Source organism: Propithecus coquereli, unplaced genomic scaffold, assembly GCF_000956105.1.
Source record: "Propithecus coquereli isolate 6110/MARCELLA unplaced genomic scaffold, Pcoq_1.0 Scaffold535, whole genome shotgun sequence".
NCBI lineage: Eukaryota > Metazoa > Chordata > Mammalia > Primates > Indriidae > Propithecus > Propithecus coquereli.
The window spans coordinates 79,204-98,347 of NW_012151230.1; the positions used below are offsets into that span (position 1 = coordinate 79,204).

A 19,144-nucleotide genomic window follows, 5' to 3' on the forward strand; every position below is an offset into this window, starting at 1 on the left:
TGTCAAGATTTAAACTGTTCATAACCTTTCATATGACCAGCTCAATTTTTTGTCAGCCCCAGAAATTGAATTTTTATTTGTGAAAAATAGAGAAAATTTTATTTCTTTTAGGAAAACATATTTAAACAAGCTTAAACCTACAGAACAGGTGCACATACAATACAAAGAACTTTTTTAAAGAACCATTCAAGTGCAATGATAACATGATACCCTTTCAAACTTTAATGTACCCTTCGAACAAGGTCACTCTTGTATCGTCACAAATCAGGAAATTAACACGGAAGCATTATTAGCATCTAGTCTTTAACTTCATTCAAGTTTCCCCCAAATAATGTCCTTTACAGTAAAGGACCCAGCCCAGAATCATTCACTGTCTTAGTCCATTTCTATTGCTATAAAGGAGTATTTGAGGCTGGATAATTTATAAAGAAAAAAGGTTTAGTTGGCTCATGGTTCTACAGGCTGTGTAAGAAGCATGGAACTTCCGGTAAGGGCTTCAGGATGCTTCCACTCATGGCAGAAGGAAAAGGAGGGCCACCATGTTCAGAGATCACGTGGTGTGAAAGGAAACAAGGGGGTGGGGAGGTACCACACTCTTTTTAACAATCAGTTCTCACAAGAAGTAACAGAGAACTCAGTCACCTGCCCTCCCCAGGGAGGGCACTAATCTATCCATGAGGGATCCACTTCCATGACCAAAACACCTCCTATTAAGCCCCTCTACCATCACTGGGGATTAAATTTCAACATGAGATTTGGAGGGGTAAACAAACGAAACGATAGCATGCATTTTGTTGAGTTGTCAGGTTTCTACAGTCTCCTTTGAATTGGAAGAATTCCTCAGCTTTTTCTTGACTTTCATCACATTGACAGTTTTGAAAATTACAGGCCAGGTATTTGCAGAATAACCCTCAATTTTTGTTTGGTATTTACTCACAATTAAATCCAGGCTATGCACCTTTGGCAAGAATGTCACAGAGATTATGCTGATTTGGGTTTCCTAGTTCCTCCTGCTTTCTGAGTTCTGGCTAGAAACCACAGAGTGCCTTGGCCACTCCGTGACCCAGCCAGCTGCAGGTTTTTCCCAGCAGGCTTGAACACAAGCCGGGACCTTGAACATTCCCAGCCACTGACAAAGCTATCTAGGTTGTTGCCCAAAACACTGCAAGAAACTTGCCCTGGCCCTGAGCCAAATTCCTTAAACCATACCCTGGCACCCTCATCATAGACATACCTAGGTAGGACACCCTTTTTCTTTCACTGTCTGTCACAAAGATATGCTGCAGCACTCTGTACATAAATGTCCCTAATACATGCTTTGGACTGACCACCCTGGCGTTCAGCACTTCTTTTTTTGGAATCCCTACCAGCCCCATCTTGGGAATGCCTTTACTTTCGGGGCAACTTCAGCCACGGGTTCTATGGGATGAAACAAGTGAGTTCTTTTCATTACATCCTATCAAGTGAAGTATGATTTTGGTTTGTCTCCTTAGGTTATTTTTAATTGTGATAAAAATACATGTAATAGAACTTACCATTTTAAGTGTACGGTTCAGTGGTTTTAAGTACACTCACACTGTCTTGGCTTGAACTTCCTCTTGCCTTTATTGTCCAATTTCTGTCCTTGTTTTTTCTGATTCTATATCACATAAATTTAGGTATCAGATTATAAAAGTCAGAATGTTCCTTTGACAGTGAGAGAAGTAGAGTCAAGAGTATACATAGGGAACATCTGAAAATACCCACACATAGAATGAGTTGCCACCTAAATTTCTTGAGTTCTAGAAAAAAATATGCTAGAGTGTTCAGAAAATAAAAGTCAAATATCTAAATCACTGAGACAGTAATCTTATGCCCAGGCAGGGCTAGACACATACTCAGCAGATAATGTGCACACGGAACATGGATATATGTTAAGATAATACTTTCTGATTCCTCATGTGCCTATAGCATTGGTAATTGATGATGCCATGGCCTAGCTTAAAGTTCCTCAATGCTTTCTCATTCTTCTCAGGATAATGCCAAGATCTTTAGCTAGATATGGAGGGAAGGAGTCGCTGAAAAAGTGCAAACATAGAAGCCCAAGTAATCTGGGTTTGAATCCCAGCTCCTCCACTTCTTATTGTATAAGTCACTTTGAACTAATAAAAGTGTAGGAAGCAATTATACACTTAACCAGGTTGTGAAATTTAAATGAGATTATACATGTAATTCACATGCCACATGTGACTTATTTAGCATAGTGTACCTTCTTCCCTTTTGATTTTCATTTCCACTTGAGCTGTGTCATTTTAAAGACAGATAATCACCACAATGGCAATATATACAGGGAGACTGAGGACAGTCTGAGAGAAATCTGAGTGAATGTGTCTCTGGGGAGAAAAATAAACATAAGTTATAGTAGAATAGCTAATTTTATAAGACACCCCCCCCGACCCCCGGCTCACTAAGTGCCAGGCAGTAACTTCTTTGGGTTTTTTTCTTTTTAGAAAACTTTTAGTTTTTATTTATTTTTATTTATTTTTCAGAATATTATAGGGGTACAAATATTTAGGTTACATAAATTGCTTTGTACCATTTGAGTCAAAGTTGTAAGTGTGCCCATCCCCTAGATAGTGTGCATTGTACCCATTAGGTATGAATTTACCCATCCTCTCCTCCCCCCTCCCACGTGCTTCATTTCCATTGGATGTTATTTCCATATGTACACATAAGTGTTGATTGATTAGTTCCAATTCAATGGTGGGTACTTGTGGTGTTTGTTGCTCCATTCTTGTGATACTTCACTTAGAAGAATGGTCTCCAGTTCCATCCAGTTTAATACAAGGGTATTAGTTCACCATTTTTAATGGCTGAGTAGTATTCCACGGTATATATACACCACTTTTTATTAATCCACTCATGTATTGATGGGCACTTGGGCTGTTTCCACGTTGTGGAAACACGTGGGTTGTTTCCATATTCCAATTGTGAATTGTGCTGCTATAAACATTCGAGTGCAGATGTCTTTTTTTTAATAGAATGTCAATTTTTCCTTTAGGTAAATACCCAGTTGTGGGATTGCTGGATAGTTCTACTTTTAGTTCTTTAAGGTATTTGCATACTACTTTCCATAGAGGTTGTACTACTAGTTTGCAGTCCCACCAGCAGTGTACATGTGCTCCTATCTCTCCCCACCCATGCCAACATTTGTTGTTTTGGGACTTTTTGATAAAAGCCATTTTCATTGGACTGACGTGGTATCTCATTGTGGTTTTGATTTGCATGTCCCTGATTAGACATGTTGAGCATTTTTTCATGGTTGATGGCCATAACTCTATCTTCTTTTGAAAAGCTTCTGTTCTTGACTTTTGCCCACTTTTTATTGGGGTTGTTTTTTCTTGCTGATTTGCTTGAGTTTGAATTTTGATGAAGTCCACTTTATCAGTTTTATTTTGTAACTTATGCTTTTTGTGCTATAAGAAATCTTTGCCTACCCCAGGGTCATAAGCATTTTCTCCTGTTTTCTTTAAGATATTTTAAAGTTTTAGATTTTGCATTTAGGTCTATAATGCATTTTCTATTACTTTTTGTTTGTAACATGAAGTTCTTTTTTCCCCATATAAATACCTAGCTGCTACAGCAACATTCGATGAAAACACCTTTTCCACATCGAATTATTTGAGCACTTGTCAAATTTAACTGATAACGTATGTGTAAGTCAATTGTTGGACTCTACCATGTTTTATCTACATATACCTATCATCACTCCAATACCAGTCTTTATTAGTGTAGTTATTTAGAAAGTGTTGAAATGAGGTAATATAAGGCCTTCAACTGTGTTCTTTTAAACATTTTGCCTTAGTTATTCTAGGTCCTTTCAATTTTCATATAAATGTTTGATTAGTATGTCAATTTCCACACAAATGCCTCTGAATCTAAAAATCAATGTGGGGAGAACTGCCATCTTAACAATAAACAGTTCTCCATTTATTATGTGGTTATTGTGTGTTCCCTATTATATGTTCTTTAATTTCTTTCAGCAATTCTCTATAGTTTTCATGGTACAGATCTTGCACATTATTAAATTTAAGTATTTCACATTTTAGTTCATTTAATATTGTAAATGTAACTGTATTTCTGGATACATTTCCTAATCATTCACGGCTAGTACATAGAAATGAAATTTGTTTCTGTATATTAATTTTGTATCCTGTGATCGTGCTAAATTCCCTTATTAAGGTTCTAGCAGCTTATTTGCAGATATGAGCTTTTGAGTAGGAAAAAAATTCTACCACTGAAGACATTGTTTTCCAGATTCTAAAAGTAATATATACTCTTTGATGAGACTTTGCCAAGAATTGTAAAGTATAAAACACTAGAAAGCAAACTCCAATTTTCCCAATATGTAGGTTAACTGCTAGTAATCTTTTGACAAATTTCCTTACAATTTTGGGCAATATTCACTTGTTTTTTACAATGCAATGATTTCTACATATCTGAACTTACTTCATATAGATAATATTTGTCACACTTTTGTATAAGACATAACATCATCAACATTTTTCCCATGTTATCAAACTTTCTGTGCACTTAATTTTAATGTCTGTATAATATTCCATTACAGGGTTATGCCATAAACAAATATTATACTATTGTGTATTTTTATTTTGCAAATTGTGCACTATTATAAGCAATGTTTCAGTGATTATCCACAGATATAAATGTCTCCAAACATTGTAGGTGAGGTCCTTAGGGTGTTAAGAGTAATATTAATAATTCACGCATACAGCACCTACTACATGTGTACGCTTCATACATAACATGTCACTTAATCCATACAACCATCCTCTGAGGTAGAAACTGGTAGTATCATCACTATACAATTGAGGAAGCTGAGCCACAGGTTATCGGAAATTTTGAGAGGCCCAATTAAGGAGCTATACTACTCCCATAAAGAACTACTACTATAATGAAAACCATTGTTATAGGTATTTTAGATGTTTGCATGGTGTATAGGCACCAAGAGGAGCAAAAAGAAATGAAAAACCCAGGACCACGTTATGGGTCTGACTTCACAGAAAACGTGACACTAAGCCAACTCACTTCATCTCAGCTGTACTATGATGAATACGAGTAAGATGCTCTCATGTTCCTTGTAGTTCTCAAGTCTCATGATTCTAATAATCATTTCTAGACTTTTCCTCAGAGAGATATCAAGATCTCTCTGTCTGCTTGGTGTCAACAATATTCATTTATTATTCAACTATCAATCATTGAGCATCTAACGTATATGCTAGAAAATGGCAAATCATGCTCAGTCTCTACACACAAGAAACTGACTTACAGAATAAAATAGAAAATTAAAGCAGATCCTCTTCCTGAATTGTTTTAGGGTTATGGACTTACCAGGGAATCTGAAGATTGGGATCCTCTCCCTAGAAAGGAAAACTTTTGTACAAACAAAACAAATTTACATACAATATTAAAAGTTGTTTATTGACCCTCAGAAATGAAACCATATATCCACTATTTGTCAGTGATTTTCCCAAGCTGGTAAGTTCTGATTTAGGCAAAAGTTAAAAACACGTATGATTGGAAGAGAAGTGAGAACTCAATGAGTTCTTATACACACACACAAGCAGATTTAAATTAAATAACAGACACTAGGTGGGGCAATATTAACAATCACAGCTAATAATTACAGAGGACTTAATATATGTCAGGCACTATCCTAAGCTGTTTATGTTTACTCGTTTAATACTCACCACAATCCTATGAGGTACTATTATTTCTAATTTACAGAGGAAAATATCTAAAAGTTAAGCACAGAGAAGCTAAGCAGCATGCCTAAGATCACTTAGCTAGTAGGATTTCAACCTGGGTAGTCCAGCTCAAGTCTATGCTCTTAACCTCTAAGTTTTCTTTATAAAGATAAAAGACTACCTTGAGAAAGAGAGTGTCTCTGAGCAGTGCTCAAAGCAGTGTCTCATGAGTACACTTGGTCTAAATAGTCCCTGGGTACCTGTTCCCACTAAAATAGAGAGCCCCACTCCCACCCCCACCGATGTGTCCAAATGCCCAGTGTTTCCCTAGGTCCCAACATCCAGGGAATTACTACGTTTTTAACTTCTCAGGATCCTTTATCAGCGTATCTTAAAAAGTAGAACTCTGTGACCCAAAACAACTTAGAAACAATAGAAAAGATTCCTAACAAGTGGTTCTGAACCTTCCTTGATGGTAGAAGAGAAAAACTAGATATCCTTTTTTAATATTTAGAAATGTCTTAAAATAAATATGACAGCAACACTGAATAAACTATAAAACTCATTCATAATCCCACTATCTAACAAATAAATCCTGTTCATTTATCTATAAATACTTTCAATTCTTGCCCACATGCAAATATATTTTAAAATGGGTATTGTTCTTTAATTTCTTTACATTTTCCTTGATGTTAACCAAAATGTTGTTTATACCAGACACACAAAACATACTAAACACTACTAAGTATCCCAGAAGAGAGGCACAATCAAGTAAACAACAACATACTAATTCACTGGAATATTATTTTCCACAACTCTCCCTACAGTAACACACTCATTTACCTTTCAGAAGAAAGTAATGAAACTGGGTTATCGCTCAACAACTCACCTATTTAATGTTCCAGCATTTAAGAGTTGGTCAAGAATGCACATAGGCCAATTACTTTTGTAGGAATTTGTGGAAAACAATCTGTTGTATCTGTGTGTTCAAAGAAAATGTGAGTTTTTTTTTTTTTTACCTCTTCAGGATGAATTCTCTAGTGTGCAATATGATAGTAAAAATGATTGAAAGCATTTCCAGACAGACTCCATTTACACAGCTTATTCCCAGTTCTCTAAAGCAAAATAAATGTATTGCTCTTTGTGATGAATTTTCCATACTCATTATATTAATACTAGTAACTGTTTTCTCTAATATGATTTGTTTGGTATCTAATAAGCTTAGCGCTATTAATAAGTGCTGCCCCACACTGATTACATGTTAAGAACTGCTCTCCAGTGTGAGCTATTTGATGGACTATAAATGGAGAGTTCTGGTTGAAGATAATGCCACATCGATTACATTTATAGGTCTCTTCTCCAATATGAATTCTCTGATGCTTAATGAGGTCATTCTTACGGATGAAGGCTTTCCCACACTGACAACATTCATACGGTTTCTCTCCAGTATGTATTCTCTGATGCACGATGAGAGCAGAACTCTGACTGAAGGATTTTCCACAATCATGACACTCATATGGTTTCTCTCCAGTGTGGGTTCTTTGATGTGAGTAAAGGTGAGAGCTCCGACTAAAGCATTTTCCACAATCCTTACACTCAAAAGGTTTCAGTCCAGTGTGAATTCTGTGATGCACAACGAGATGAGATCTCTGGCTGTAAGACTTCCCACATTCATTACACTCATAGGGCCTCACTCTCACATGAGTTCTCTGATGCAGAATGAGATGCGTGCTCTGCCTGAAAGATTTCCCACATTCAGGACACCCGTAGGGCTTCTCTCCAGTATGCGTTCTCTGGTGCCTAATAAGCCTAGAACTATGAACAAAAGATTTCCCACACTGATTGCACGTGTACAGTTTGTCCCCCGTATGAGCTCTCTGATGGGTAACGAGGTGAGAAAACCAGCTGAAGGATTTTCCACATTCTTTACATTCATAGGGTTCCTCACCGGTATGAGTCTTTTGATGTCCAACGAGGTGAGAACTCCGGCTGAAAGATTTTCCACATTCTTTACACTCATAGGGTTTCTCCCCAGTATGAATAAGCTGGTGCCTCGTCAGATTAGAGCGCCAGCTGAAGAATTTTCCACATTCCTTACATTCATAGGGTTTCTCTCTATGTATGCCCTTTGATATGCCAAGAGATGTACCATGAGCAAGAGAGTTACCATTATCAGGACATCGGTAGGATTTATTTCCCATGTGAGTTCTTCCACATTGAATAAGGTGAATGTTTTGACAGAAGGTTTGACCACATTCATTACTGTTGCTTGCACAGCCTTCCTGATGACCACTAAGAACTAAATCATGTCTTAAACTTTTAGTATGTGAATCGCGTTTGTGGAAATACTCTCTCAGTACTAGCTGAGCAGGAAGAAGACAATTTCCCCCGTATTTACCACTTTCACAGACCTTCTCCTGACTAAGTAATTTCTTTTGGGTGAATGCCACTTGCCTCAAATGTCTCTCCTGGTTTTCCTGATATTTGTCCAGCTGGTCTTCACATTTCCAGACTTCCTCTAATGATAAATACCAGAGATCACTGTTTGCCATTCCTTCCTTTTTAATGTCACAGGATTGCTTATCTTTAGCCATGCTCTTACTGGAAACTGATGATTTAATTTCAACTGCAGTCTCCAAATCTGAAAGAAATGAAACTTTGTAAAACTAAAGAAAAGCATTAAGGTGAGAATGGTGGGATGTATGAAGAGATAAAGTATGTGAGACATGTGTAGATTACTTTCAAATATGATTTTATAACCTTGACAAAGAATGAGAAAAGAAAGGCTGGAGCAGTAAAAAGTAAATGCATTGGGCTCTACAGTATTTAAAAGGAGCAAGAAGAGTAAGGAGGAGCACAGAACAGAGCATATGCAATCAGGGTATCCAGTGGTGAAGGCATTAATAAGAAAAATCCCACCTAAAGGACTACACCCCCACTTTCCAATCCAAACACTAACAATATAAGTTCCTAACCTGTCTACTTAGTACCAGTACTTTCCCCTAACAAACATTCTTCACATGACCCCTAATTTAATATTCTTAAACCATGAATACAGCCATATGTCAGACAATGCCTTTCATCCACATCACCAAAGCACCAAAGAACAATGCCCTGATGACGGACATAGAACCCTCAGAAAGGCTACGTCACAAGGCAGAAGAGCAGGTGCACAAAAGTTCTCCAGATACGGGTTCTGGGCTAAGCTTCACACCACTACTACCGGTAAATTTTAACAAGCTGCTGAATTTTTAAAAACTCATTTTACTTATCTGTAATGCAAGGATGATAACATTTATGTAAGATTATCGTAAGCATCATATGAAGTATGAGCCTATTACAGTCTCGAGCACACGTATGATCGAAGTAATACTATTTATAATAATCATTATTCCCATTTTCTATTATGATTCCTTGGTTCTGAGACATCAAGAGTTAATAAATAATAGGACTAACACCACACGATACTAACTTACAACCTTGAACCTTACCCATATTCTCCTGGACTTTCTCCCTGTGTCCTACCTATATGTATTACCGCAAATTATTACCCTGTTTAAGAGCTACATATGTTTCTGAATGTCTTTCAGATTTCAGATAAATGTGTGATCCTGAACATAATAAATACACTATTTCCAGAATACCACTTCTTAAACAGGTGAGCTGATATTCCCTTCCCACCCAGTGTTATGGGTTGAATTCTGTCCCCCTTCCAAAGAAGATATGTTGAAATTCTAACCCCTGGTACCTCAGAATGTGACCTTACTGGAAACAGGGTCACTGCAGATGTAATTAGTTAAGATGGGGTAGTAGTGGAGTAGGGTGAGCCCCTACCTTCAATATCGATGGCATCCTTATAAAAAGAGTAGAACAAACAGAGAGGAGAACACCACGTGAAGATGGAAACCAAGGCTGGAGTGATGCAGCCACAAGGCAATGAACATCTGGGGTTACCAGAAGCTGGAAGAGACAAGGAAAGATCCTCTCCTAGAAGCGTGGCATGGCCCCACTAACATCTCCATTTTGGACATTTAGCCTCCAAAACTGTGAGACAGTACACTTCTGCTGTTGTGAGCCACCCAATTTGTGATACTTTGCCATGTCAGCCCTAGGAAATTAATATACCTGGTAAATAATCCCTATGCCAGGCAACCTCCCTGACTTCTTCACAAAATCCCACCATCACTGGTCCTAATTTTCATTCACAACTTTGTTAGTTTCTAGTTTCTTCCCAAGCTTGATGATTTTTAACAGAAAACACACCATCCTGTCCCCCTTCCCCCCCACACCCAGCGCATCAGAAAATCCTATGGAGAAGTTTTTCAAACTACAAAAGACAACTGAAAGATTCAAGATGAAAATGTGTGTGAGGAGAGGCTGAGCACTAATGGAAACAACTCCGGAGGGGAGCACTTGAGCATGAGAATGCAGTGCTTTCTTTTATTAACATCCTAACACTCTTCCGTAACATAACCACACAAGTAAGTTATTGTCAAACTCAGCAGCCATTAATCAACTTATCATCTGAATTTTTAAAGCCATCACTCATTATACCTTCTCTTTTGATAATGAAGTTCATGGCTTTGTAGATTCCCTAAAATTCCATGTGGTTAATTAAGCACATGAAGTTTTAGTATTTTTTTTTTTCCTTGAGTCAGGATCTTGCTCTGTTGCCTAGGCAAGAGTGCAGTGGTGTCATCATAGCTCACTGCAGCCTCACAATCCTGGGCTCAAGGGATTGTCCTGCCTCAGCCTCCCAAGTATGTGGGACTACATGTGTGTGCCACCATGCCCAGATCATTTTTCTATTTTTTGTAGAGACAGGGCCTTGCTATATTGCCCAGGCTGGTCTCAAACTCCTGGCCTCAAGTGATTCTCCCACCTTGGCCTCCCAAAGGGCTAGGCAGTATTTCTTCTGACAACAAATTCTCAATAAAAATCTAAACTGCTGGATCTAGTTAACGACAATCTGCTATTTTTGGATACTTCTCAGTAGACATCCAGGAAAGACTGCTGAATGAATGAACACATAAATAGAAAAAACAAAGAAAGGAAGTAAGAAAGAAAAGAAAATAGAACAATCATTTCTCCCCTAGCCCCAAAGCTGTTAACTGATCAAGTTTTTTTAATTAAAAAAAATTTTTTTTTAGACAGCATCTTGCTCTGTCACCCACGCTGGAGGACAGTGGTTATGATCACAGCTCACTGCAGCCTCGAACTACTGGGCTCAAGTGATCCTCCCACCTCCCGAGTAGCTGGGACACCAGGTATGGGCCATGGTACCCAGCCAATCAAGATTTTAACAGTGTACTGAAAGAACTGCTTCGAGACAGGATTTTGAGATAATGACCAACAAGTCAAACATAAAAAACAATTTATAATAATAGTTCAAAGTAGAGACTTAAACTAAGTGGAAGCTCAGAAAAGGAAGGGACCAGTACCTCATGAGGAGCCATGAAAGGCTGCATAGAGAAAGAACATGAGGCAAAGAACAAGTAAGGCTCAGATAGATTTTATTTACATCGCACTAAAGCCTGAGATGCAGGGAAATGCCTGAGTGTGTACCTCAGGTATCAGCAAAACAGAAAAGATGCAGGTCATTCTCACGTGACTAGACTGCACCGGGCTTGGGAAGCTACATGTCCCATAAGAGAACACATGGTACACCTCAGCTGTTCTACACAATGAGAATTAGAGACATCTAAGATCACTGAGGGGGCAGCAGTCAGAGAATTGAGCTTAGAAACAAAGGTCAAGGAAGAGATCACTTATAGAGAATAAATGAGGGGGAATATGAAAGATAACTTTCTATTTTTTAACCTAGAAGGCACAGATATACACAAGGAAGTTGGGAAAAGGAACTATGCTTGGAAGTTACATAATGATTTGTATTTTAGAGATACTAATAAAATAAAATAGGAATAAAGTAAAAAAAAAACCACACATTAAACTAGAGTACAGCCGGAAAAACAGGTGTTCTTGAGAGCAGCAATTCTGGGAAGGAAGGAGAGTGCTGAGGCAGCAGGAATTCATGAGCCTCTTGTAGCAGTTTCCTAACTGGCAGAAAACACCGTCTCAGGTCGGAGGGAGGTGGTGGGAGATGCCCTGCAGAGTTTACATAGAGAAGAACTGAGTTGTGGAAAGGGGCCACATGAAAAGGAAAAGAAAGGCCAAGATGCAAGAAATGATTCTATGGAAAATGAGAACACGAGGTTGCTGGAGTTAGTGTTACTAGTCAGGAAAGCAACACGAGCAAGGGCTGAAACCAAGCATGTCGACAGAGAGATATAATGAAGTAGTAAGACCCCTTTGTCTCTGAATGCAGAGGTCAGTGTGACAGGAATGTATAAAGAAGTCTGGCAGTGGGGAAACAGGAGGTACATAAACTCAGTCTTCCTCTCAGAAACAAGGATCTGTAAGGAGGACCACTGACCACTATCTCCAGGGGTTCTGGCCCCACACAGCTCATCTGGGTTACTGCCTATGACGACCCTTGGTCTGGTCCTCACCTGGAGGGGTCTCTTGGTGAATCCCTCTCTCTGCCAGCCAGGGCTCTTCCCCTTTCTCCAACCGAAGGACCACATCTGGCTTAGGAAGCTGATGCCCTGTTCACAGTGAAAGATAAGGAACTGGGTGAGAGTTGGGGAAGCTCCAGGGTAGACACAAAGCAACATGTCAGATTCAACCTAACCCCCAAACCCCTTCCAGGAGTTGGGGGGACTCTGAAGAGTTGACAGTGTGAGGATGTGGAGGCAGCAAAAGAAATATGCATTTTAAAAATTCAACATATTAAAACAAGTTTCTCACAAAAGCAGTATAACAACACTGTTTTATACCCCAAAGAAATTAGGTCCCTGAAACCCGAGCCCACACTCTGATATATGCTTCAAGGTCTCTGTGCATGTTGATCAATGAGGTGATCAAAATGAATGAACCAAAACCACCACAGTGAGTGTAACTTCAAACATGGAGTTAGTCTTACCCAAGGAAAGGAGGTTCTTATAGTTCTCCAACATCACATCTTTGTACATGATCTGCTGAGCAGCGTCCAACAGCTTCCACTCCTCCCTGGTGAAGTCCACAAGCACATCGTCAAAAGTCACCAGTGTCTACAACATCAAACACATTTGCATTGAGCCTAACGCATATCTTTACTCTCCCTTTCCCGATTCCTAACATGAAGAGAAATTCAGCTGATAACACTAGGGTAGGAAAAGAGGACAGACCAGAAATTATTCTAGGAGTGACCAGTATTTATTTTGAGGGATTCCAGCCAAGTCTTTAAAGGAATAGCTATTAGGTACCTACCGTCTGAAAATGAGTTCCATTTTGTGCTTGAAGAAACTGTCAGAAGAATTTTTATTTAAATCAAGTATGTTTTAAACAGGTATAGCAGGGAGAATCAGACACCAAAAGTTAATCCATGTTTATAGTATGTGAAATGAACCCAACTCAAGGCAGGAAAAGAAGGGAAAAAAACTACTGAGTTTAAGTACGCCTTAATGCTTAAGAGACTTACCATCCTAACCACGTTTTACGACCTAAAATAATTACCCAAAACACTTTTCCTAAACATTGATAGGTATCAATAAAATGGAGAAATCAGGGAATTATATTTCAGTAGCAGCAAAACAATTTGACAAAGAACAAGAGATACAGATGGCAAGGCCTTTATCAGCCACATCAAAAAGAAGTCTTGATTGTATGTATTTAAAAACCTATCTGAGGGCCTGAGGGTTTCTTAGCAAAGACCATGAAGGTCAGAAGACAATGGAAAGCTAGGTGCAGCGGCATGTGCTGAAGTCCTACCTACTAGGAAAGCTGGGGTGAGAGGACTGATTGAGTCCAGAAGTTCGAGACTGGTCTGGGCAACATAGTCATGATGAGACTTCACCTCTTAAAAAAAAAAAAAAGACGATGACGACAGTGGAATATGTTTGTTTGTTTTTAAATGCTGAAAGAAAAGAACTGTCAAGCCAGAATTTCTAGATCCAGTGAAAATATCTTTCAGAAATGATGCAAAAACAGACATTCTCAAATAAAATAAAACCAACGGAATTTGTTGCCAGAAGATCTATTCTAAAAGATGTGCTGAAGGAAGTTCTTAAGGCAGAAGGGAAATAATACCAGAGAGAAACCTGAAATCTCAGGAATAAAGGGTGAATAACAAAAACGATAGATATCTGGGTAAATATAATAGGTTAATTTTCTTCTCCTGAATTCTTCAAAAATATATAGGACAGGCCAGGCGTGGCAGCTCATGCCTGTAATCCTAGAACACTGGGAGGCCGAGGCAGAAGGATCACTTGAGACCAGGAATTCGAAACCAGCCTGAGCAAGACAGAGACACCACAACTCTACCCCCCCAAAAAAATATGGCGGTGCACATCTGAGGTCCTAGCCTCTCAGGAGGCTGAGGCTAGAGGACTACTTGAACCCAGGATTTTTGTGTCTGCTGTGATCATCCTACGGCACTCCAGCCTGGGTGACAGAGTGAGATGCCATCTCTAAAATACACACACACACACACACACACGCACACATACACACATACGTGTACATATATATACACACGCATACACAGATACAACAGTGAAAGCAAAACTGCAACATTTTCTATTTATTTATACACACACACACACACACACCCCACCTTTAACATAAAGAGAGGAAAGTAAAGGGACCCATATGTTGTAAGCCTTCTAGATTTTACTTGAAGTGATAAAAATTAACTCTTAAGTACACTATAAAAGATTGGGTATATAAATTCAAATCCATATAGCAACCATTTAAAAAACAGAAAAATGTATAACCAAAAAGCCAAGATACAAATTAAATGAAATATTAAAAAATATTCAAATAATCCAAATAAAGGCAGTAAAGTGAGAAGGGGAGAAAGATATACAGAAAACATGTAATAAAATGACACACTTAAGTCCGATTATATCAATAATAATATTAAAGATAAATGGTCTAAACATAACCATTAAAAAAGAGATTCCCAAATTCTATTAAAAAAAAAAAAAAAAAAAACAACAAACCACAAGCCTCAACTACCTAAAAGAAAATCACATTGAAGTTAACAACCTAGAGGTGTTAAAAGAATAGAAAATGGATATACCATGGAAACACTAATCATATGAAAGCTACAGTATCTATATTAGTATCAGATGACATAGACTTCAGAACAAAGGATATTACCAGAAATAAAGTAGGACATTACACAATAATAAATGGGTGAATCTGAAAAAAAAAAAATCCCAAATAGACTGAAATGTAAAACACATACCTATAAAACTTCCATAGAAAAACATAGGAAAAAATCTTTGTAATCTTGGGGTTACTCAAAGGGTTCTTAGCAATAACATCAAAAGCATGATCCACAAAAGAACAAACTGATAAAGTAGACTTCATCAAAATTAAAAACCTCTCTTTCTCTTCAAACAACATTGCTAAGAGAATGAAAAGACAAGCCACAGACCAGGAGATAATACTTGCAAATCACATTATCTGACAAAGGACTTGTATGCATAACGTAAGAACTCTCAAAACTCAACAGTAAGAAAACAGACAAGCTGAAAACTAAACAAAAGACTAGGAAAATACTTGCACATTTTTCATAAACTTGAATATACTCTAGCCATCATTCTCTCGGCTAAGTACCTAAGAGTATGAAAATTTATGTTCAAACAAAAAACCTGTATGCAAATATATAAACCTGATAAAGGGCCTTATTTATAATTGCCCAAAACTAGAAGAAACCCAAATGTCCCTCAACAGGGAATGCATGAACAAAGCGTGGTACATCCACACAATGGAATCTACTTAGCAATAGAAAGGAACAAACTAATGATTCATGCAAAAACAGATGAATCTAAAATACATTATGGTATATGAAAGAAGCTAGAGACTACATACTGTATGATTCCATTTATATGACCCTGTGGAAAAGGCAGAATCAATAGATTAGTGGCTGCCAGGGGCTGAGGGAGAGGAGTAAGCACTGATTACAAAGGGGGAGCACACAGGGAATCTGGGGGTGATGGGTCTGCTCGGTATCTTGATTGAAGTAAGGGCTATTCGATCAACTGCATGCATCTGTCAAAAATCACAGAACTGTACTTCAAAAGGAGAGAATTTTACTGTATTATAAATTTAAAAATAAGTACAAATGTTTTAAAAGGAATGCTCTGTGAAGTCTGTACGGTAGATATCTTCTTTCATTCCCTCCAGACACCCGCTCCACCCTGTGGTTTCTAGGGAGGGTTAGCTGCACAGACTATATCGAAGTGTTCCCTTGCCCTCTGCCTTTGTCATTTATTTCAGCAACTGAGATCACCAGCTGGATACAGCAATAAAGTTACCCCAATGTGGTGGGGGGCGGGGTGCATCCTTTTGATAGATGGTAACAGCCTCTGGTCTGGCTTCCAGAACCCGTGCCTGTTCTTGCCCCTCAGGCCTGGAGGTGATGACACCCTTCCCCACTTCACTCTCATTACTCAATTTCAAGTGTGCCCATGGTTTTCCACTAGTCCTCGACTCATTCATTGTTGTTAATCGTTTCTAAGAAACTTGCCCGTTTTTAATTTAACTGGCCATCTGATTTCTGGCCTGGTGCTTTTAGCATTCCCATAAGGAATACGCTGCCCCTTCACCGGAAACACAGAAACAAAGCAAGTCGTGTGGATGCCACTGAAGAAAAGGTGTGAGAGGTGACAGTCAAGAACTGGGTTTGAAATCAGGCAGACCTGGGCCTGAACTTGGATACCTTAAATTCTAGGTTGGATGATGCTTGTTTGATTTATTTAACTTCACCAAGAGTTAGTTCTCTCAGCTGTAACATACTATCTGCCTCACTGTATTATATACACTAGCACAGTTTAGTATTATTTTAGAAGGTATACTGCCCAAGTATGCTTTGAATAACCACAATAATAATACTTTTGTGTGGCTCTCCTTCTTTGCTGGAAGTAAGCACTACTCTCACTTGTGTTATTTATTTGTTGTTTTTTCCTAAATATTTTTACCTCAGATGAATATAGCTATAAAAGAATATATTGCTAGCAGAGAAAGATTTCTGAATTTTCTGATTAGCAAAGAGTTGATCTTGTAGTAGACTCCAGTTCATTATAGATATAACAATTATCTCCTTCCCTCTATCATACCGAACTATTTTTCTATTTTTGTGTACATCTGAAAATTTTCATAATTACTTTTTGATTTTTAAATTTAATTTTTTTTAGAGACAGGGTCTCTCTGTCGCCCAGGCTGGAGTGCAGTGGTGCAATCATAGCTCACTGCAGCCTTGAATTCCTGGGCTCAAGTGATCCTCCACCCTCAGCCTCCTGAGTAGCCGGGACTACTAGGCATGCACCACAATGCCTGGCTAATATTTTAATTTTTTGTAGAGACAGAGTCTCACTATGTTGGCCAGGCTGGTCTCAAATTCTTGGCCTCAAGTGAGGCCACCCAAAGTGCTGGGATGGCAGGTGTGAGCCACCCTGCCTGCACCCAGACTGAAAATTTCCATAATAAAGAGAGGGAAAAACCAAAGCCTGCAGTGACTTCTCACTAACTCATTTTTCAGTCAATATAGCCTAACTTCTTAATACCATGTTATAATTTAGTCATAAATTATCCTTGAAAAACCACCTTCCTTAACTCGGCACATCGGGTTACAGTCTTACCTCCTCTGCAAGCTCATCAGCTCTGCCAGCCTTACCACTGATCTCCTTGTATTTGTTTCAGCTCTGCTCAGCCCCGTTAACACTGTGCACTCGTCCACAGGGAGTCCACCAGCCCCATGCCAACACAGCATCTGTGCTGCAGGCAGAGCCAAACGCACTGCCCACATGCTCCCCTCAGTTCTGTGTTTCAGCTGCACACTGAACTGCTTCTAATTCTTCAAATAGGACATTCTCTCTCAAAAACTGGAGCCTTTACAAATCCAGTTCTCTCATATTTATTCAGACAATCAAAAGTCATCCTCAACGTCTTGGCATAAATGTCATTTCAGCATTTTCTTCTGAACGTTTAAACTGTTTAAATCACCTCGTGTTAAATGCACACACCAAACACCTGTCTGGAGCACTCCAATGTGGGGCTGTGCCCTCCAGACCAGAGAACCTCAGCTCCAGTCTCACTCTGCTTCCCCAGATCACCTGGCCAGACCTGCATGAAGGAACCTCGGAGGAAGAAGCTAAATAGGCACAAGAGCCAGTCTCTCGCGCTGGATGCTCCCAGGCCACTCTGCTCCCAGAGGTTCCATCCTCCTCAGAGATCTTTGTGCCTTGGTCACAGTTACCCTTTGATAATTACATACCTTGTCCCTGAGCTCCTCCAAAAAGGAGCTCCCAGAGGAGGAATTAACACAGCCGGCACCACACCCAGCACACTCAGGGACCAGAGAATCCCTAGAGAGGCATCGACATTCTCAGTTCTCTCATTATCTTTGAGACAAGAAAGCTGGTGTCACCTCACTTGACTCCCACCCACATTACTATTAAACTTGTGTTTCTTTTGTATTAAAGGAAATAAAACTATAACTACAAATAAAGTGAACAAGCCATGTAGACCTCATCTCCTGGAGGAGAGTGTCTAAGATACAATTTCTGGAGTTCCAGGGCAAGGACTTCAGAACTTAGGCAAAAAGGAATTCCCCAGCTGAAAAACAAAGAAGAAAGCAGCCCAGCTTACCTGGGACCAGGTAGTTAGCGACTTGGCTTCCATGTTGTCCTTGTTCTTGATGGTACCTTCTTGAGTAACAGCAGAGTACTGAGAAGGCAAAGCTGAGGAGAAGAAAGAGACATAAGGAATAAGTCTGCTATGACTGGGAGGCTCCCTGAATTGTCAGCCTAAATTCCCTCATACCAGCTGTGTATGACACAAATACCCACTACAGAGAGGATCATCAGAGACATTCCAGAAGAAACTCCCCAAGATTAGGAAGAAAAGAGCTACATAAATTGCATTTTTACCCCTTCATCTCCCGGGGTTCCATGGTACATTTCATTTGGAGTTGAACAGTTCTACCTATCACTACAAATCCTCTTTTTTGAGGAAAACGTTAAAAACATAAAACCTGACCTGATCTAATATTCTCATTTACAGATAAGAAAACAAATGTTTTCTCCAACTGGATGCAGAAGAAAAGTCAGAGATTTGAAGCACAGGAGAAACGGGAGGCACCGTTCCTGGCGTGCAGGTGGAAGGTGCGGCGTGCCGTCGAAGGAGGGCAGGCCCCAGCAGCGAGGGCAGCACCCTGACAGCCGGCGAGGAAATCTGCAGCCGCGAAGACCTGATCGCTGCCAAGAAAATGAGTGAGATTCAAAGTAAATTCTCCCCCAGAGCCTCCAGGTGACAATTCGGTCCAGCTGACACCTTGATTTCAGCCTTTGGAT

At 39.2% G+C, this 19,144-nt stretch overlaps 1 protein-coding gene across 1 annotated transcript in view; it reads right to left on the reverse strand.

The window, feature by feature from the left end:
- Nucleotides 1–6,919: 6,919 nt before the first annotated feature.
- ZNF10 (zinc finger protein 10) overlaps nt 6,920–19,144 on the reverse strand; it is a 42,723-nt gene continuing 30,498 nt past the window's right edge. Inside the window, exons 2-5 of the mRNA XM_012657280.1 lie at nt 18,441–18,532; nt 12,727–12,853; nt 12,254–12,349; nt 6,920–8,385 (exon numbers count right to left, since the gene is read on the reverse strand). Coding sequence (XP_012512734.1) covers nt 6,920–8,385; nt 12,254–12,349; nt 12,727–12,853; nt 18,441–18,473 — 1,722 coding nt within the window. The 5' untranslated portion in view covers nt 18,474–18,532. The remainder of the gene's footprint in view (nt 8,386–12,253; nt 12,350–12,726; nt 12,854–18,440; nt 18,533–19,144) is intronic.